This window comes from Belonocnema kinseyi, chromosome 10 (assembly GCF_010883055.1).
Source record: "Belonocnema kinseyi isolate 2016_QV_RU_SX_M_011 chromosome 10, B_treatae_v1, whole genome shotgun sequence".
NCBI classification, from domain to species: domain Eukaryota; kingdom Metazoa; phylum Arthropoda; class Insecta; order Hymenoptera; family Cynipidae; genus Belonocnema; species Belonocnema kinseyi.
In genome coordinates this window covers 38,270,310-38,290,451 of record NC_046666.1, presented here as the reverse complement: position 1 = coordinate 38,290,451, position 20,142 = coordinate 38,270,310, and the positions used below count along the sequence as shown (strand labels likewise).

At 31.3% G+C, this 20,142-nt stretch overlaps 1 protein-coding gene across 1 annotated transcript in view; it reads right to left on the bottom strand.

Annotated features, from left to right (window-relative positions):
* LOC117182198 (dynein heavy chain 5, axonemal) overlaps positions 1–19,626 on the bottom strand; it is a 36,816-nt gene extending 17,190 nt beyond the window's left edge. Inside the window, exons 1-25 of the mRNA XM_033375260.1 lie at positions 19,540–19,626; positions 16,241–16,480; positions 15,974–16,128; positions 15,335–15,558; positions 12,017–12,294; positions 9,062–9,235; positions 8,754–8,983; positions 8,479–8,678; positions 8,186–8,409; positions 7,939–8,114; positions 7,682–7,864; positions 7,198–7,596; positions 6,884–7,122; positions 6,544–6,795; positions 6,294–6,469; positions 5,734–6,223; positions 4,978–5,651; positions 4,095–4,900; positions 3,819–4,026; positions 3,356–3,742; positions 3,110–3,282; positions 2,673–3,039; positions 2,257–2,590; positions 1,910–2,186; positions 33–1,835 (exon numbers count right to left, since the gene is read on the bottom strand). Coding sequence (XP_033231151.1) covers positions 33–1,835; positions 1,910–2,186; positions 2,257–2,590; positions 2,673–3,039; positions 3,110–3,282; positions 3,356–3,742; positions 3,819–4,026; positions 4,095–4,900; positions 4,978–5,651; positions 5,734–6,223; positions 6,294–6,469; positions 6,544–6,795; positions 6,884–7,122; positions 7,198–7,596; positions 7,682–7,864; positions 7,939–8,114; positions 8,186–8,409; positions 8,479–8,678; positions 8,754–8,983; positions 9,062–9,235; positions 12,017–12,294; positions 15,335–15,558; positions 15,974–16,128; positions 16,241–16,480; positions 19,540–19,626 — 8,756 coding nt within the window. The remainder of the gene's footprint in view (positions 1–32; positions 1,836–1,909; positions 2,187–2,256; positions 2,591–2,672; positions 3,040–3,109; positions 3,283–3,355; positions 3,743–3,818; positions 4,027–4,094; positions 4,901–4,977; positions 5,652–5,733; positions 6,224–6,293; positions 6,470–6,543; positions 6,796–6,883; positions 7,123–7,197; positions 7,597–7,681; positions 7,865–7,938; positions 8,115–8,185; positions 8,410–8,478; positions 8,679–8,753; positions 8,984–9,061; positions 9,236–12,016; positions 12,295–15,334; positions 15,559–15,973; positions 16,129–16,240; positions 16,481–19,539) is intronic.
* Positions 19,627–20,142: the final 516 nt, after the last annotated feature.

Genomic DNA, 20,142 nt, shown 5'->3' with positions numbered 1-20,142 from the left:
TTAGAAAGAATTTCTCAATTGATAGGACATACCTCATAAAGTCTACAAAAGCAGGATTCGAACCAATCATACCAATATACGATTCTCCTAAATTGTCATTAACAACTTGAGCTAATTCTTTATCAAACCAATTCTTATCTGATAGTAAAGTGAACCTATCACTGAAAACTCTTGTGCACTCGTGTTTCCAAAGCAACATCAAGATGCTCTCTTTTTCAATAACAGTCGATAATGTCCCAACCATTCCTTGCCAGATTCTTGACAAATCTCTCAAGCTGAAAACGTAATGAAACTTTGCAGGAGTTGGCAGCAATGTCGCCCTAGTTCTTTGCCATAAAACTCTCGTCAGTGGTATCAACTTCTTGACCAAACTTCTCACTTCTGAGGAAAATCCTCTTTTAGAATTATAATGACCTTCACCCAGGACACTGAAAATTCTATCTATCGAGGTATCATTGGGCAAAGTACAATTGAAGATGCAAAACTGCCTTTTTAACCTTGATGGTATATCATTCCTGCCACCACCTGGTTGACCCATTGCCCCCAAAAATGTTACGTCAACTATGCTTATAAAATCACCTGGTTTCTCTAAAGAATAGAAACCCTTCATGTCCATAGTTTGCCTAACAATTTCATTCGTAACTTGATCCCCCCATTCATTTATCTGTGGTAAGTTTATGTCATCGATAAAAACCAACATCTTCTTACCACCAGGAGGACCGAATGTGTTACCCATTCGTTTCTCAACATAGCTTTCAATAGTCTTCTGGAATTGATGAGGTGTTGTAGCAGAGCTGAAATTAAAAGACCGACCTAATGTAGTTTCTGGGTTCGATTTTTTCATGTAGGCCTTCAACATTACTGTCTTAGCTGAACCCTGTTCACCAGTTAGCAAAACTGCTCTATCCTGACGACCAATTAGGTCAATCAAATATTGAATTCTCACATTATCCGGTATTGGAACCAGTATGCTGCTGTAATCTGGTGTCGCATAATCTGGATAAGCATAATTCGTCACCAAACTGTTCCAGGTATCCCACGTCCCCTTATCATTGACTAAGAAGTCAAATACTGTAGCTTTAGGGTACCTCTCTGATCTTGGTAGGTCTAAAGATTCAAAATTACTTCTTAAGAATTCATCAAACTTTAGCCTGTCAGCGTTCTCTAGAAGGGCTCCAATACCCCAAACTAATGCAAAAACGTAAAAACGTTCCAAGTGTTCTGGAGTCATTGGCTGTGGTTTATATTTTTCTACTTCATCCTCATCTTCCTCTTCTTCCATTTCAACTTCAGGTGGTACTAACCCTTCTAAAAGACATAGCATCTGTCTTACCATGTTGGTTTTCAAGACTTGGACTGCCAGGACCGAGTTTTGAGTTATCCAAGTGTATACCTGAATAAAAGATTCCTCAAAAGACTTTTCAAAGACTTCTTGTTCCATAGGTGTTCGTCTTTTGAGCCAAGCTGTAACAACTGGACTCCAGTCTAAACCTGAAGAACTCATGTATACCATTCCATTTCGAGATACAGTTGCAGGACTAGCATTGTCAATATTATGAGGCTCAAATATAATTTTACAGGTTGCAGCCATTGATAATCTATCTCCATTAGCCAAAGTTAAGGTCTTGTTATCATCCAAAACGGAATTCAAGTTCTCGATCCAGATACTATCAACTGGTCCATCCAATACCAACCAAACATGTTCTCCAGGTTTCAGTTTTAAAGTTTTCCTCCACAAGGCTGAAAATATTCCATCCGTCCAGTCATTGGTTGCCACATCGAGTCTTCCAAACATTTGAGAGGCTGTTATACTTTTTGGATTCATTCTCATTTCTCTGTCAAATGAAAAAAGTGGTGAGTTAATATTTTATAAAAATTGATATTTTTGGGTAGTTTTCATAGTATGCACCTATGAGCATCCCCACATTCTGTCAACGCCTTCATAAGTATGTGAATGCAAGTTGTTTTTCCAGCTCCAGTTGGTCCCAAAGTCATAATTCCATGTCTGACCCTCTGTGTCTCGTACAATTGAATTAATTTCAGAACCCAAGGTGGGTGGTAAATAAGACCAGCTTCTTGAACTTGATGATCAATCGCTGTTTCCAATTCGGGATAGGCTGTCTTTTCAAGCGCCTGGTTAGGGAAAAGATCAGCTACCAATGATATAAAGAGTGGCTCGTCTTCATCTGTAAAATAATGTTTTTATGTTTCTTCGTTCATGGAGTTTTCATTAAGTGATTGTTCTAAATTTGGTACCAATAAGTTTGGAAAGATTCATATCCCTCAGGACACGCATCACTATTGTACTCTCAGAATCTTTCGAGTTAATTCTTTTTGAAGCCCCTAGAGTCCTGAGAACTGAAAGTATGTTCCTCAATCCAAAATCATAATGGACCTGTTTTGTTAATTGCTCTTCACATAACTTATAAAGTGTGTAGAATTTTCGAGCAAGGGTGATGTTTTCCAAAAAACCACAACTAGCAAGCTTCACTCTGATGATGATTTGCCTATCAGGTACCATCATAGCCACTGTTCGGAACTGTATCTTCAAATTTTCTGGTAACTCTTTTCTTCCAGCATATCCTGGGTTCTAGAAGAATGATAAGATGGTTTTTGAGATTTATAAGTCTAAATAAAAAGATCTAAATCAAATTAAACATTAAACAGTGTACCATAGTGATAAATATACCCAATTCAGGACACATGTCAATTAGATCGCCATCAGTAAACCAAAACTGTTTCTTCTTCTCTTTCTTTGCGGCGAGAACAACAGCTACTTGTTGAGCGGCCACCGAAAGAACTGGTAGCTCTATTCTGTTAAATTCGTCAAAGCAACCCCAAGATCCACTTTGGGCTAGTCCTTTATAAATACGCCCAAGTCCTCTGTAATCCATCTGGTCAGAGCAATTGAAGACCACAACATACTTAGCTAAGGTCTTTCCCATGTCTTTAACTGTTTCTGTTTTTCCTGTTCCTGCTGGTCCACAAGGAGAGCCTCCCATCGACATCGACAAAGCTTGTGCCAGAGTTATATAACATCTGTTATTGGTAATTAAAAATGGTTACTAAAAAAAATTACATTTTTTAAGTTAGAAGAATTCAAGGAAACCTGTCTGTTAGTGGTGTGATAACAAGTCGTTCAGTACATCCAAGGTACTCATTTTGATAGATGAATTGAACATCAGTGATAAATATAGCAGTCTTGTCAAGGTCCTCTTTAAAATAGAATCTACACTGCTTCAACCACTCGAAGTCATTAACTGAACGGACATTTATTCGACACTAGAAGGCAAGGGGTTCTTTAAAGTTTCGAATTGAAAATGATGAAAAGATGTTAAAATAAAAATAAGCATACCAGTATATCAAAAATGTCACGCTGATGAACATGAATCGTAATCAGAGTTTCGAACTTGATCCTATCAATTTTGGTCAGATCTCTAGTGGTCTGGTCAATCAGAGTATTCAGCAGTTCTAAAAATCTGTTATTCGTTTCTCCCATTATCTTTTTATCTGCTCTTGCTTGCATTAAGGCCAACTCTGAATCTCTGGTCCATATCATTTGTATCCCTAAAATGCCTACTTGAGCAGGCATCTTATCCAGAAATACAAGAAGATTAAAATTCTGATCATTTATCATAGTATTGGCTTGGCGAATAATCGAGTGTAGCGATTGCTGAGAAGTCTGTAAGAGTTGCATCAACCAAGTTTCGACTGATCCTTCAGCTCTGACAGCTCTTTCAAGCTGAAAAAATTATTGAAATTTTATAATATCTTTGATTATAAAGATTTTAATTCTTAACACTCAACTGTTATCTTACAACTATGGTTTCTCCTTCGGAAGAAATGATAGCCATCATCTTGTTGTACTCGATATCATGAAACTTGACAAACCGAGTATTATCAAAAATTGAGAGCAGGTGGTTCTGAATCGTGTGGGAGTCCGAAGCTTGGCCTAGAATTTCAAGTAAGGCTGGATCACTGACAAAGAAGAATCTTGGAAACATCATTCGCTTCTTTTCGAGATATCTGAAAGATATGTTAAAAATGATGAGCATATAATGAAAGGATTAGAAACACTGATTATAAATACTAACCCACTAAGAGATTTTTGACAAAGTTCTAATTGTTCTTGCAAATGGGGAAGAAGCTGTTTCAACAAGTCATCTCCAACACAACAAGGGACAACACCTGGTGTCTCATGTGCCCTCTGCATAATTTTCTGCCAACTTTTATCAATTTTGCTGAATCTTTTGGCCTCCTTAGGTAACTGCTTGGCGATATCACCTCCGACAAAGACAGCTTCTAGATAAACCCACATGTTCTGAACTAGAAGCCACCTTTCCAAAATTTCATTTGTGTTCGACAAATCTCCAAGCCAGTGTTGAATCTGTTTCCTGAATGGTGCATTATAACGATTAGACATGAGTGAGCCTAAAATCATCAAACTATCCTCCAATTGACCTATAGTCTCAGCTGTCGTGTCTCCTCTGAGTAACAGTTCTCCTCTATTGTTAAAGGTCATAAATGTCAACTCATGAGAAGACCACTCGTTAACCACTTGTCTCAATTTTGCTTCGATGTCCTTTTCTTTCATGGCCGATATACAAATATCTTCTATGTCTTCCTTGTACTTTAGCAACGGAGCTTCTAAGATGTTTTTGAGACAAAATCCCTCACTCTCTAGGTCAAAAGTGTGACCAGTGACTTCAACTATTCTCTGCCAGTGACGAGGTTTCATAGCCTTATTTGCCATCAATTCAAGCAAAGGACACATGTCATTAAAGTCGTCAATGGTCTTTTTCAAGGCAAAAAATGCTGGCCATTCTTTTAAACCCTTTGGAAGTTTTCGACATCGATTTTGAAACTCCATCAATTCGTTGTTTATTTCTTCGATGTTAACCTATAATATTTTAACAATTTATATAAAATGTTTTTCAGATGTGTTCAAAGGAAACCATTACATAGTATCTATCTTACCTCGCCCCATGGAATATCATAGTAACTACTAACTCTATCAATAACATCATTATACAACTTGTACAACTTTTGCAAAAGATTAAGCTCCTTCCTAATTTGAGATAACTCAGGATAATCTGTTGTTGGCAATCCAAAAAGTTCTTCTCCACTTTGGTATGTCTGCAACTTCCTCCACATTCCATCAAACCTATTTTGGAAGAGAATTTGCCTGTCTGATGCTTCTCTAGGAGTTAGACCAGCTTGCATCGGACCTGAGTATCTGTACTCTTCACAATAAGCCTCATTATCAATTCTGAACTTTTCTAAATTGTTTCTGAGTTCTTCTTCGAATTGAGGCTGTAGAGTCAACAAGAGGACGTGACTATCTAGAGAACGTGCCTGGAGTTGTTGCCAGGTGTATCTGAGATTATCAACCTGTTCGAGACATTCTCGATCAACTGGTACATCGTATCTCGTTACTATATTGAAAGCCTCTTCGATAGGTTCAATCTTTAGTTCCATGTCCACTTCCTGTTCTCGGATTTTCTTCAAGGTGTCCATTATCAATCGCACATCATCAAGATCTCGGATTTGTCGATCTAATTTCCTTTCCATTTCATTAATTACTGCATAGACGTACTCCATTTCCCTTCGGTATTTCTTCTTTATTGCCTGGCCGATCTTATGGGTTGATCCTGAAAAAAAACATGAATAAAAAAGTTTAGATTATTGAGGATCGAGAATCCTTAATATCGAATCTAGATTGAAAAATCTGACCTTTGATCTCTGTGTATAAACCATACTTTAATTTCTCTGTCGATATTGCTATAGAAGATCCTAAAATCACCAGGTCCGGTTCAGTAGCCAATTTATCCTCTAGTTCTCCATGTTTCCTTAACATCGTTTCAAAATCAGTCAAGGAAGTCTGCAACAATTCTCGGATACTTTTTTCATTTTTCCATAGGAACTTATAGGGTTTCCATCGCTCCATAAAATCAGCAAGGTCTTGACGTAATTCTAGGGTACAAGAGCTTAGGAGTCCTAGCATTTTCACAATTTCCTTGTTCTCCATAACCAGACCATGAAAATTTATTTGTTGAACTGGAAATGCTGGTTTTTCCTCAGAGGATATTTTGTAGAGTCTTTTTCTCCTGGCTTTTGGGTCTTCAGGATTCTCTTGAATCCGCTTTTCTGCATCCACTTGGGCTTTTGTGACTATGTCAACTAAGTTCTTTTTGGGCGCCCAAGGCAGACTACGCCAGTAGTGCTGTAAGTAAATATTATTTTAGGCCAGAATTCTGAATATCCTATGATAAAGTTTATACTCAGATTTATACCTTTTCACCATTTCTAGTTGTGCCTGTATTCCACTGTGATACTCCTTTAGCTACTCCAGCTATAGTTTTTCCTATTGATGTCAGGGCTTCTTGAACCTCATCTAAACTTGGTCTTACAATCACTGTTGGTATCATTAGAGTTGCATGAAGTAAAAACACTGGACGAAGTGGTTTTTCTGTAGGATTAGTTCTGATTTAATAAATGGATATAGATGAACTATTTAGAGGATCATATAAGAGGGAATCTTACCTGAGCCTATTTCAATAACGAATCGCTTTCTAATACTATCGAGAGAGGTTCTTGTCACTCTGATTAAAACGTCAGCGATTTTTCTTGAATAGTATCTCCTCATTTCAGTAACTGCATTTCTTACCATTTCTTGCAACCCCTTGGATAACCCACCTCCAGGAGTTGATAATAATTGATGTGGATTATCAAAGCAGGCCCAAACAATTGACCAATCTTGCTGTTGCTGTGACGTTTCACTGCTGCCTTCTTGAGCTAAATATACATTTATCAGAAAAATTGTCCTAGGGATACAACTGAAGATCAAATTAAAATGATCAAATCTGACACTAACCTTCACCACTTAGAAAGTCAAACTGACCCGAGTCAAGGGTGGCCTTGAAAGCAGTAGCTGCATTCTTAACCAGCTCCAATACTTCCTCAACAGCTTCTTCCACCATCATGCTCTTTCGGTTCAAATCTTCAGCAGCTGCTCTGCAAGTTTCATCTATTTTTTCTATAAAATATTCTACACTCCATGGTTGATCCTCAGGTAAAGCATGCAGAGTGATTTTTTGCATGCTTGTTAGAACTTGCAGAATTCTATGATGAATCAGAATAATAATAAATTCTAGAAGAATACTGAAGAGTAATGAATAAGGTCACTTAGAAAAATACCTGTTTGTATAGACATCATGGACCCGAGTGATGAGAACATCAAAAGTCTTAATTTGCTCTCTAGTATTTTCACAAAATGTCTTCCACTCGGTATTTGTCCATGTTAGAGAGACCATTCCAGGACCTAGTAAAGAAGCGATACGGACAAGATGTGGTAGCAAGAGGGGCCTTACTTCCAGCTTGACTCTTTTTGAAGTTGCTACAAATTCTTCTATCAGCAATTGAAGAGAATCATTGATTAACGTGAAGTGATCCCTTTTTGCTAAGATTGTTAAAGCTACAATTGGTAGTGCAAATTTCAGCTTTGCTAGACAATCAGATTCTCTGAGAAGGAGGAGGATACGACCTTCTAAGTTGACCTTGACTTTACCAGAGTCTTTGTCAATTGCTAACAGCGGTCTGTAAGTCGAAAGTTGGTTTTGCTTATAGCTGAAAAGAAGCATGCTACAAATTTTGGAAGAATTTGCCTGATGAAAATACTAACATTTTTAAACATTCTTCAATAACCCATGAATTCTGATGAGTCCAAACTTCAGCAATGTCAGCTTGGTACTGTGATAAAATAGATGTAATATGATTGTATCTTCGAATTAGGTCTGCGGTTATTGGTAAAGTTTTTAAGACTGGATGGTTTGATACAGAGTTGGCTAGATCATCCATATGAACTCTAATGATAACAAAGAAATGAATTATTAACTTTTGGACTTCGAATGTAATTGGAATTTGGAATCTAAATTGTACTTGAGAGAATTAGCCCAGGTTAGTCTTCCGGCAATAGGTGGTAAGTGTCTTGGCAAAGGAGGATCATCTCTTTGTCTCTTGAACAATCTTAATATCCTTTCAACTTCTTTTTCGCAATAACGAACCACTAAAGTATACTTCTCATCAAGCTTTGTTAATGGGATTTTCTCACTAACCTTTAAAAGCAAAAAGAGAAAACGGTTTTATTTTTTAACTTTGACTACGTACGAGTTTGTTCTTGACTTACGTTTTCAAAACGTGTCAAGAAACGAATTCCTTGTGGTGTTTCCCAAACATCAGCATAGTTTTTTTCAATAATTTCTCCAATATCTTTCTTTAGAGCATCAGTTTCGGTCATGAATACATCATAGTCTTTGTCGAATTCAAGATTCCTGGGATCTAAGTAGTCATAGGATTTGCTAGTAGCAACTTTCTTCGTTTCTTCAAATGTCTTCATTGCTTCATCCAAGGCTGAGGATTCAGATAAATATTAGATTAAGAACTCAGTTTATATTTAGACAAGAGGTAAAGCAATTTTACCTTCTCCTAGTAGCAATCCCTCCATTCTTCTTTTAAACAATCCCTGGTAATCTTCGATGAGGTCAAACATGGTCAGGATCTTTCTGACCCTGGCACAGAATGAATCGAATCTTCCAAAAACTTGGGTTTCAGAAAAGGCAAATTCTTGTTCTGTAATTGCTGGAGAACAACGCACTAATCTATACGTTTCCCTGTAAGCTCTATTAAAAATAAATTAGATTTGACAAGCCTTATATAAGTTTGAATTAAGTTTTGCATCGCATTCTGTATCTTACTTATTTAATCTTAAGCAATGTTTCAATCTTTGTCTCGCAACATTGCGATCCTGACCCCAAACATTTTCTCGTCCTCTTTCAGTCACATAATCCCTGCAAGCTGCAATCATTTGGTTAGTGATTTTAACCATCAAAGAACTCGTTCTTTCTGAAGTGTTGTAATATCTAGAGACACTGTAAATCAACCTTACAGTTTGCAGAAGAGATACTAAAGAGTCTCTCATTTTCACCTAGAAAATTAAAAAATATTTAAAAAAAAAACTTTTTCTGATGGATGATAAATATTTTTGAATAGTAAAACTGCATACAGGATCATCGAGATACAAACAATGGCAGCATTTTTCCAAAGCTTGGATGAATTTTGCATTGTCCTTGGCTTCATTAAAACAATAAGTGACCTCGTCTTCAGCGTCGACCCAATCTTTTATGATCTTTGACCTCATCACTTGGAGGCACAAGAGGGACATTTTAACTTCGTGTTCCTAGAGACAACCAGAATTTTCAATTTGAATAATTTAAATTGATTAGTTTATGGGACCATTCAAAAATTACGTCACGCAATTTTTTAAAAACTTTTTATCCCTCCTTGAAGAGGAGGGGTGGTTTTTTAGATTTTAAGTTTTCAAGCTAAAAAGTCAAAGGATTTAGACAATAGTACACTTTTAAACCTGAAAATTTGAGCTTTCGATTAAGAAATATGATTTTTCAACAAAAAAAAATTAAATTTAAAATTTAATATTGTAGTATATATTTTATAGGCAAATAGTTCAACTTTTAAGCAAAAGAGATCAAGTGTCACCCAGACAGTTAAATTTTCAAACTCAGAAGACGAATTTTCAACAAACAGTTGCATTTTTAAGGAAAAGATGACTTGTTAACAAGACATTTGCATTTTCAACCACAATTTCTTTTTTGATCTACAAAGACGAATTGCCAACCAAATGGTTCCATTCATATAAAAATAAAAGATTGAGTTTAACCAATGAAAGTGGAGTTTTCAACAAAATAGTTCTGGTTGAATGTTTAAGCAAAAAATACCAATTTTTTAGAAGACAGTTGAATTTTCAATAAAACAATTAAACTTTTAAGAAAACGACTATAATTTTAACGAAACGGTTAGATATTTCTAAACTAATTAAAGTTTCAACTTAATAGTTGAATTTTTAACATAATAATGAAATTTGCAACCAAATTTTGTCAAACAAACAACATTTTTACAAAGAAATTCAACTTTCAATTAAGTAGTTAAGTTTTGAATAAAAAATATTAATTCTCATCAATAAACATAGTATTTGATATTTCAGCAACAATAAAATTTTTATTTTTAATAAGAAAAAGTTGGGTTCAACCTTAAAAGTCGAATTAAAAAAAGTGGAATTCTTATCCAAAACGGATTAATTTGTAACCAAACAGTTGTATTTTTAAGCATAAAAAAAAAAATTTTTTATCAAAAGCGATAAATTTGAATCTGAATTTTTTTTACATTGGAGTTTAATTTTCAATCAAGAAGATTATTATTTTCTACCAAAAAGACAATTTACGACAAAATAGATAAATTTTCAACTAAATCGTTAAATTTTCTCTTGAGAACCATCAAATTTCAACCAATGAGGGAATATTTGTATTTTCAGTTTGAAAAATAAATTTTCAACAAATAAAAACTAATTTTAACAAAATATTCACATTTTCAAACATATAATGAATTTCTAACAACGTATTTAAACTTTTAACCAAGCATTTACTATTTCAATCAAGAATATTAATTTTTCACAAAAAAGACTAATTTAAAGCAAAAAAAAGTTCAATTTGCAGTTTAAAAAATTGATATTAAAAAAAAATTAAATCTTCAGCCAATAGCATGCATGTTTAATAAATTATTTCAACTTTCAACCAAGAACGATGGCTAAAAAAGCAATTTTCAACCGAATGTTCAATCTTCAATCAATGAAATGAATAAATTATTTTTTAAGTTCAACTTTCAACAAATGATTAGAATTTTTCATAAAAATGAAGAATTTCGTAGATGAAATGTCAACTAAAACAATAAATGTTTCACAAAAAATGGAATAGTTATATTGCCAGTTAAAAAACGTAATTTTTACGACAAAAAACAAACGGATTTTCGACAATTCAATCTTGAGCCAATAAAATTAATTTTTAATGAAGTAGTTCAACTTTTAACTGAGTTAAATTTTAAAATGTAACCAAATAGTTGAATTTTAAAGCCACCAATAGATGAATTTTTAATTTAAAAAGACGAATTTCAACAAAACATTTGAAGCTTTTTGAACAAAAGATAACTTTTCAAAAAAATAGTTGAATTTTCATTTAAAAAATTGAATTTAAGAATTTTGAATTGAATTTGAATTGAATTTTAAGATGCTTTACTTGAAAAATAAAAGCACTAATTGAAATTTTTGCAAGTATTTAAAAAAATTGTTATCCACATATATATATTCTATTTCTGATATAACCCCCCCCCCCCCGGTCTTCGATACATATAGTCACTTATTTTGTGTTTAAGGGTTTCGTAGGCTATTCTGGAAAACCCTTATAATGACGCTCTTTGACGTCTGAACTATAACCTGTAACTATAACATTAACTATAATTAAAACCTTAACTATAACTACAACTTTAACTATAAATATAAAATTAACTATAACTTTGATTTTAACCATAACTTTAACTATAACCTTTGACCTCTCACTTGCGAATAACTGAAATTTTATATTGACCGTTGCCCATTAATTCCTAAAACCTATTGAATCTCCTTTGAATTCTAACCTTTAGCCTCTGACCTCGATTTTTTAACCCTGAAACATCACCTCTGACTCTCGATCACCTGAAGTTTGAAATTGACTCATTGCCCATAAACTCTTAATTTCTATCCTTTCAATTCTGAACATTAACCTTTGACCCCTGATCTCTGGCTCCTGAAATATAACCCATGCCCATTGGCACCTGACCCTTTGGCTTTCATTATTCACCTTTGATCTACAGACCCTGACTTATCGCCCCTCACTTTCAACTTCTGACCTTCGTCCTCTGCCCCTGATATTTGACCCTTAAAATATAATCCCTAATCCTTGGCATCTAACTCCTGGCCTTTGGTTTTTCATCTTTAACCTGGAACCCTGACCTATGGCTCCTCACCTTTACCCTCTGACCTTTAACCCCGCGCCCTTTTTTGCCTACGAAACCCTTCCTTGAGGGTGGTCCAGATCTCTTATCGAACTGACTTTTTAAATTTTAGGCATAAAACCTGTAATCTGTCGACAAGTTGACTAAATTGGGCACCTCTCTTCTTCCAATACTCCAGTTCCTGTTGAGGACCTGAACTGTCGTTTTCTCTTCTGACCTGTTTACTCTCGAGCATGAAATCTTTCAGTTTTTTGGTCCAGGTTCTTACTCGTTCTTCCACCTGGGATGCAGCTTGAGTATTTGCAACGAAGGTCTTTGCTTCCTCGAAATTGTGAACTTCATCCATCATCGATTCTCCATCATCGAAGATGCTACCTTCCAGGGCTACTTCCTCACAAACTGAAATTTTGTATGCTGATTTTATGAATTATTAGGCCTGAGTACACTGATTTTAGTAATTTTTTGTCTTAAATAACTTTTTAATCAATTTTTGAAATGAAAGTCACTATTAAATTTTTCAAATGAGAAGGCCACTTCGGTCACTTTTTTAGAAATTAATTAATCCATGCGTTAACTACTCTAGAAATCAAGTTATTTTTCAATTATATATAATATAATATAATAATAATATAATATAATTATATCCTCTAAAGATTGCGAATAGTTTTTAATTTATTTTAATAATTTAAAGGGATTTCAAAGGATTCAGAGTAATTGAAAAAATTGATAATTTTTTTGATTAACTTAAATAATTAAAAGGGATTTTATGATATTTTAAATTTTATTGTAACGAATTTTATTAGATTCTAATAATTTGAAGCATTTTCAAAGGATTTGAAATATTTTCGGTTATTTTAGGAGATTCCGAATAATTTGCAATAGATTTCAATAATTTAAAGGGATTTTAATGCATTTTATAGTACTTTAAAATAATCTACGGATTTTTATATATTTAAATCATTTGAAGGGATTTGAGTGGATTTTAAAGATCTTAGAACATTTAAAAATTTTGTTCCAAGGAGTCTTTAATAGATTCCAATAATTTAGAGAAACTCAAGGGATCTTAAAGTTTCATGTTATTTTTTTAAACTCCGAGAAGTCTGCATGTGGCTTCAAAGAATTTAGAAGATTTTTGCATATTTTTAAAGATTCCAAGTAATTTTCTATTGATTTTAATAATTTGAAGGCATTACAAAAGACTAAAAAATTTTTAGGTCATTTTAAATAATTGAAAGGAATTTTCAGGGATTTAAAAAAATTTCGAGGGACTTTACAAGATTTTAAGCAATTTCAAATGTCTTATATTTTTGATTTTTCTCAATAAGTTGAAGTGATTCTAAAGCGTTTGAAAGATTCTAGGGTCTTTAAAAATTTTCAAGAATTTGTAAAAGCTTTAAAATTTCGGAGGGTTAATCAAAACAAATCAAGGGATATTAAAGTATTACAAAAAATTGAATTATTTTAGGGTATTTTAAAGGATTTTAAGCAATTTTGAATATATTTCAATAGTTTAAAGGAAGTTCAACATATTTTTCATATTTTAGTGCATTTAAAAAAATTGAATGAAATTTTCTATAGTATTAAAAAGTTTCAGGGCATTTCAAAAGATTTCAAAGGATATCAAAGTATTACAAAGAAATAGAAATATTTAAGGGTATTCTGAAGGATTTTAAGCAATTTCAAATAGGTTTCAATTATATAAAGAAATTTTAAAGGATTTTTCAGATTTTAGGGTGTTTTTAAAAATAGGATAGAGTTTTTAAGAGCTTTTAAAATTTAAAATTGTTTCAAAAAATGTTTCAATTTTTCAATTTGTATGGATATTAATAGCTGTCAAGGTATTTTAATATATTTTCCAGGATTTCGGGAAATATCATCAGATTTCATGTAATTTTACAGGATTTTATCAAAAGTTTTTTAAGGATTATAAAGAATTTATTCACAAGCATTGAAGGATTTTGTTGGATTTAAAAGGGTTTCAAGAAGGTATTTCCAAAGATTTGAATGAATTTAAAAGATTTTAGTATATTGTAAAAAATTTCAAGTTATTTTCTATTTGTTTTATTAATTGAAAGGAATTTCAATGAATTTTAAAAGATTTTGAATGATTTTTGGGTGTTTTTGAAATATCTAAGGAATTTTTTTACATAAAAAATAATTTAAAGCGAATTCGAAGGATTTGAAAGAATTTTTGGTTTTTAAAAATATTCCAAGGAATTTTTAATAGATTTATGTCATTTGAAATGATTTTCGAGATTTTTTGGTTTTTTCAAAAATTCCAAGGAATTCTCTAAAGCTTTAAAAAGTTGTAAGGGCTTTACAGAGATTTCAAAAGATTTTAAATATTTCAAGAGGCATTTCAAATATCTTAAGATTGCAAGAACTTTTAATAGATTCCAATAATTTAAAACGATGTCTAAAGATTCAAAAAATTTCATTACGTTTTTAGGAATTCCAATGAGCTTTGAAAAGTTTCAGGGGATTTTAAAAGATTTTAAAGGATTGGAAATATTTTCTCGTATTCCGAAAGATTACGAATAAATTGAAAAGATTTTAACGGATTTTAGTTTCTCTTTATCCAAGAGATTTTCTATATATTGAAATAATTTGATGAAGGGATTTCAAGAGAATTTGCATTTTTTTGTATATGAAAGGTTTTTAAAGGATTTTACAAATTTTATTGTGTTTTTAAAAATTGCAAAAAATTTTAAGAACCTTAAAAAGTGTTAATGGTTTTCAAAAGATTTCTACTGTTTTTTAATATTTTAGGAGGTATTTTAAAAGCATCTAATACATTTTTTATATAATTAAATAATTTGAAGAGATTACACCGGATTTCAGTGATTTTTGGGTACTTTTAAAAACTTCAAGCAATTTTTAATAGCTTTAATATTTTATTAAGGGGTTTCAAAGGATTTTAAATATGTTCGGGTATTTCAAAAGATTTCCAATAATTGTGATTGGATTTTTATATTTTGAAGGGATTTCAGAAGATTTTAGGACATATTTAAAACGTCTATGCAACTTTTTATATATGTAAACTATTTAAAGGCATTTCAAGGGATATTAAAGATTTTAGAGTTTTAAAATTTTAGAAAAAATTAAGAGGGTTTCGAGGGATTTAAAAAAGTTGTAAGGATTTCAAAAGATTTAAAAGCATTTTCAAGAAATTAAATTTCTTAATGTATTTCCAAGGAATTAAACGATTTGAAGGGATTAAAAAAACTTAGCATTTTAATACTAATGGTTAGGAAAATGAACCAAATATTTAGAGAACATTTAGCGAATTTTGAAAATGTAGTATCGCTCCACCCTAAATTAAAAAATTTGTTTGCTAAAATAATAACTGATTTATTAATCGAAAAAATATTTATGCAACGAGAAAAACTATTCTTTAAAAATGTAAATGATGGATTGATTATTTCAATTTTGAAAGTACCTTTGAGAGCACTACAAAAAGATCGAAGTCCAGGAAGCAAAAGACTTTTAATCATGGGGCAATTATCTTCATCCTCACCCCCAGGATGGGCAAGAGCATCCATAAATACAAATTCAACAATTCTTTGAATAGATGCTATCACTCCCACTTTTCTAGTATCTATCACACCTGTATATAAATCTTTCTGGAAACCTTCTTCAGGTAGTTGTTTCGCCACATTAATCCTAGAAATATTTATAATTTTTTTCAGTATATTCCGAAGGAGAGAAAAATACAACCTACAGTGGATAATGATGATTTAAAAATACTAATGTATACAACAAATCAATTAAATCTAATAAATAGTTAAAACATTCGGATATTCTAAGTTTGCAGGGCTCCACTTCTACTGCGAGTTGTCGGGAGATTTTGTTAACTGACGTTCATTGGCTGCCCCCACCTTGTATTGATGCGCGCGCAGTCAACCACTGACGGGAGCGTGACCGTGCAGGGACAGTGGTGGGGGTGAAGGGGCTTCGCCACTTGGAATATCCAAGCGTGTAAGACTTGGAATGAATGAGCGTTCGAAAAAGTGAAAGTTCACTATTAAAAAATAAAATACGAAGGAATTAAAAAAAGAAAAAAGAGTTTAAAAAATACCGAAACATATAAACGCAGATTCCTGTACAGGGAACTTGCCACCCATCAGTTAGGAATAATTTTCTTTTTGGAGGGTCTTTGGGCTCCTTAATTTCTTTTACTTTTGGTGCTGCTGTGTTTCCTGGAGGTCTGGAGGAAGTCGCTTTGGCTGGCACCTTTAAAATTTAATTTGAAAAAATATTTTGACTCATCAAATATCTATAATTTGGTTTCTTTGGATTTAATTGAATATATTTTCATGTCTAGGAACTATAAATTGACAAATACAATTTCTGTAATTCGGGGAACTTCCGGTTCATCGACTTCCTGATAAAACCACATGAGGGTTGCCTTCATATGTGGTAGAAATAATTGATTAATTTCATCCAGCATATCTCCTTCAAAAACATGATCCATGACTTCATGACGAGGAAGTCCTGTTGCATCCACTAACAACTGGAATGCAAATTCGAGACGGGGGTCCATTTCCCCTCTTCGAGCTTTCCTCTCGCATTCTTCTCGTCTTTTCTAAAATAAATTAATAACATTTTATGGATAACTATATTTAAAATTAGTAAAAATCCAAATTTCTTGAACTTGCAAAAATGTTAAAACAAAGAAATAATTCTTTAATTATTACAATATTTATTAATATTTCTTTTTATAATAAAATATTAATCCTTAAATAATGAAATATCAAAAATTGAGCTTATTACGTCTTAATTCTTTTGATTGCCTGAAATATCAAATTAAAATATGTAATTCAATTTAAAGTACCTGCAGTAAAATATAATGAATAATCATAAATCTAAAAAATTAATATAGCTGCATTAATTTCTATTCAATTTTAAATTTAATTTTTAGTTTTAGTTTTAGCTTTAGTTTAAATTTGAGTGTACATTTTTCTTGTAATCGGCTTTCATCATATTTAACTTTTATTTAAATATATGATTTTATCCCAGCAGGAAGTAGATTTTTTAAAAATTATATAAAAATAATATGTAATATAATAAACATAAATAAAAATATTTTTTAATACTAGCAAGGAAGACTTTAGTTTTTAAAAATATATTTATAAATAACAGTTCAATCTTCCAAACTGAAGAAATTTCGAATTAATTAATTAATTAAATTTTTTCTATTTTGATGATCTTGTAGATAAAATAAAAAGTTTTTTTATCCTAAGTCTTCCAAATGCAAAAAATTTCAAATATAAAGCATAAAAATGATACCATTTTTAGTTTTAAGAATCAAACTTTCATGAATTTTAATTGTAAGTTTTCAAAATTAAGAACTTCAAATTGGAAAATTTATAAATAAAAGTTCTCATATTCAGATGCTTTTGTAGATCAAAAACAAAATCTTTCAATTCCAAATCCTCCAACTCAAGGAAATTTTGAATATAAAGCATAAAAATTACAAAAATTTTGACTATGAAACTTAAAACTTGCCTAATTTTCAATTGTAAATTACAAAAAAATTAAATAGTGAGGATTGAAAATTCACATTTTTATAATTTTGAAGAGTTAAAATGGAAAACTATTTAATTTGATTAATTCTTAAATTTTGATGCTATTAAATTTTTGAATTCTAATTCTTCCCAAATCATTAAATTTTGAATTTAAATCATCTAAATAACATATCAATATTATACTTGAAACTCGCCCATTTTAATGGTAAATTTAAAAAAATTAAAACTTCTTTAATGCGAAATCATTCAATTTTCCAGACTGATATTTTGAAGGTATGTAATTTTGGAAAAATTTTTTTAAATAGTTCAAATTTAAAGAATTGAAATTCAAAGTTTTGCAATTTTGAGGAGTCACTATTGAAATGTCTTAAATTTTAAATTGTATAAATCAAAATTCTTCAATTTTTATGATTTTCAAGATCAAAAGTCAAGTTTATAAGTCTAGATCTTCCAACTTGACAAAAGTGGCGAATTCATTGCCAAGTTCAAACATTTTTTTTTAGAAGCATAAAACAATTCGGAAATTTGGATGATTTTGAGGATCAAAAGTCCAGTTTTCAATACAAAATCTTTTAAATTAAAGGAATTTTGAATATAAAGCGTGAAAATTACAGATTTTTAAATTAAGTAAATAAATTCTTTCTACAATTTTAAAGAGTTAGTTTAAAAATTGCTCAATCTTTTTAAAATTTTCAATTTGTCTGATTCTAAATGTCCTAATGTTGACATCTCATTTCTAAATATTCAAAATTAAAGAAATTTCGGATGTGAACTATCCCAATTGTGGCTTTTTTAATTTTGAGACTTAAAACTTGCACAAATTTTAATTGAGAAGTTTCAGATTGTAAACTCATGAATTTTAAAGATGTATAAATAACAATTCTTGAATTTTGGAGATAAAGAGTCAAGTTTTCAACTTTAAATCTTACAAAATTAAATTTTTCGATTTTTAATCTTCCCAATTGAAGATTTTTCGAGGGTAAATCATCAAAATTGTGACATTGTTAATTTTTGAACTGAAAAATTGAACAAATTTAGAGTTTAAATTTACAAATTTATGCCTTTTTATTTGACAATTGAATAAATAAAATTTTTCATTATTAATAAGTTCGAAAATCAAAACACAAGTTTTTAATTTTAAATCTTCCAAATTAAAGAAATTCAGAATGTAAAACATCAAAATAGCATGATTATAAATGGAAAAAGTGAGAACTTGCATAATTTTTAATTTTAAACTTTCAAAATTGACACCCTTGAATTTGATAGATTTAGAATTCAGTGTTTTACAGTTAGAAGCGTTATAATTGAAAACTTGTATAATTTTTATGATGAAAAGTCAAGTTTTCAATTATAAATTTTCCAAATAAGAGAAGTTTCGAATGTAAATCATCAAAATTGTGGCATTTCAAATTTTAGAACTTAAAACTTGCAAAAATTTGAATGGTAAATTTTTTAAATTTAAAAACTAATTTAAAGGTCATCAAGCACCAAAATTAGTGAAGCACTAAAATTACATAATTATGAATTGTGAAACTTTAGAGTTGCATAATTTTGAATTTTGAATTAAAAAAAAATAATAAACAAATTGTATTTTAATTTTCAAAATTAAAAATTACCAACTTTAAATATTCAAAATAAAAAGTTCTACAATGTTTAAGAGTTACAAATGAACATTTTTGAATGATGAAAATATAGAAATTATTGATCATGTTCACGGGCAACGCCTTTTATACAACAGATTTGCAAATATTTATTTTTCGAGATTTATATTTTAAAGGTATGTAATTTCACACACTTTTTTCAATAGTTTAATCTTCAAGATTTAAAATTCTTCTATTTTAGCAATTTACGGTTTAAAATTTTTGAATTTTGAATATTTTCAATTGAAGAGCGGACACATAGGAGCTCCAATGTTGAAAAAGTGGATGAATGAATTTGAAGATGATTATTAAATTCTTTTAGTTAATTCTATACCGATAATAATTATTACCCGATTCTAGAACAATAATTATCAAAAGATCTAAAAATTCTAAGATTATAATTGCCCTTGATAATCGAGAATTGAAAGGTACACACCAAATATTTTAAACATTTGAATTTATAAAAAAATAGTAACCTGGAGAATATCACCAGAACATTCCTCATCACTAACATCTTCGGAATTATCCGATCTGTCATGGACCTGTGGTCCTTGAACAAACATTTTGATTCCGTATAAAATTAATGAATTTAATTATTATGTTATTATAAAAAAAAATGTAATTCAATTATTTAAGAAATTCTGTCAAATTGTTTAGCACAGGAGAAAATTTTACTGGTTAAAAGCACAGAATACGCGAGACTATCGGCTCGCAATTAGAAAGAGATCGAAGGAAGGTGAGAGAGAAGGTGAGGATGAAGGGTGAAAAAGGGGTGCGAAGCAGGAGGGTTTCTCTTTCGTGTCTGGTACCACCCTGTGACGTACCATGGTTTCCATCGTGTCGGAACTTTGTTGAAATTCAACTTGTGACAGTCGATTTCTCACCAATAAGGTGTTACAAAATTTGGATATGAAAGAAATTGAAAAATAGGGTATGTGAATAATTTGTTATTTATTAGTAACCATAAGATCCAAGTTTATCTATGCAAAAATTCGACGTGCGATTTTTTGTAATCGATTCCTCCAATCTGTTTGTTTTCCGGAAATAGTGTATAGTTTTTTGTTTCGGATGGGTGTTCG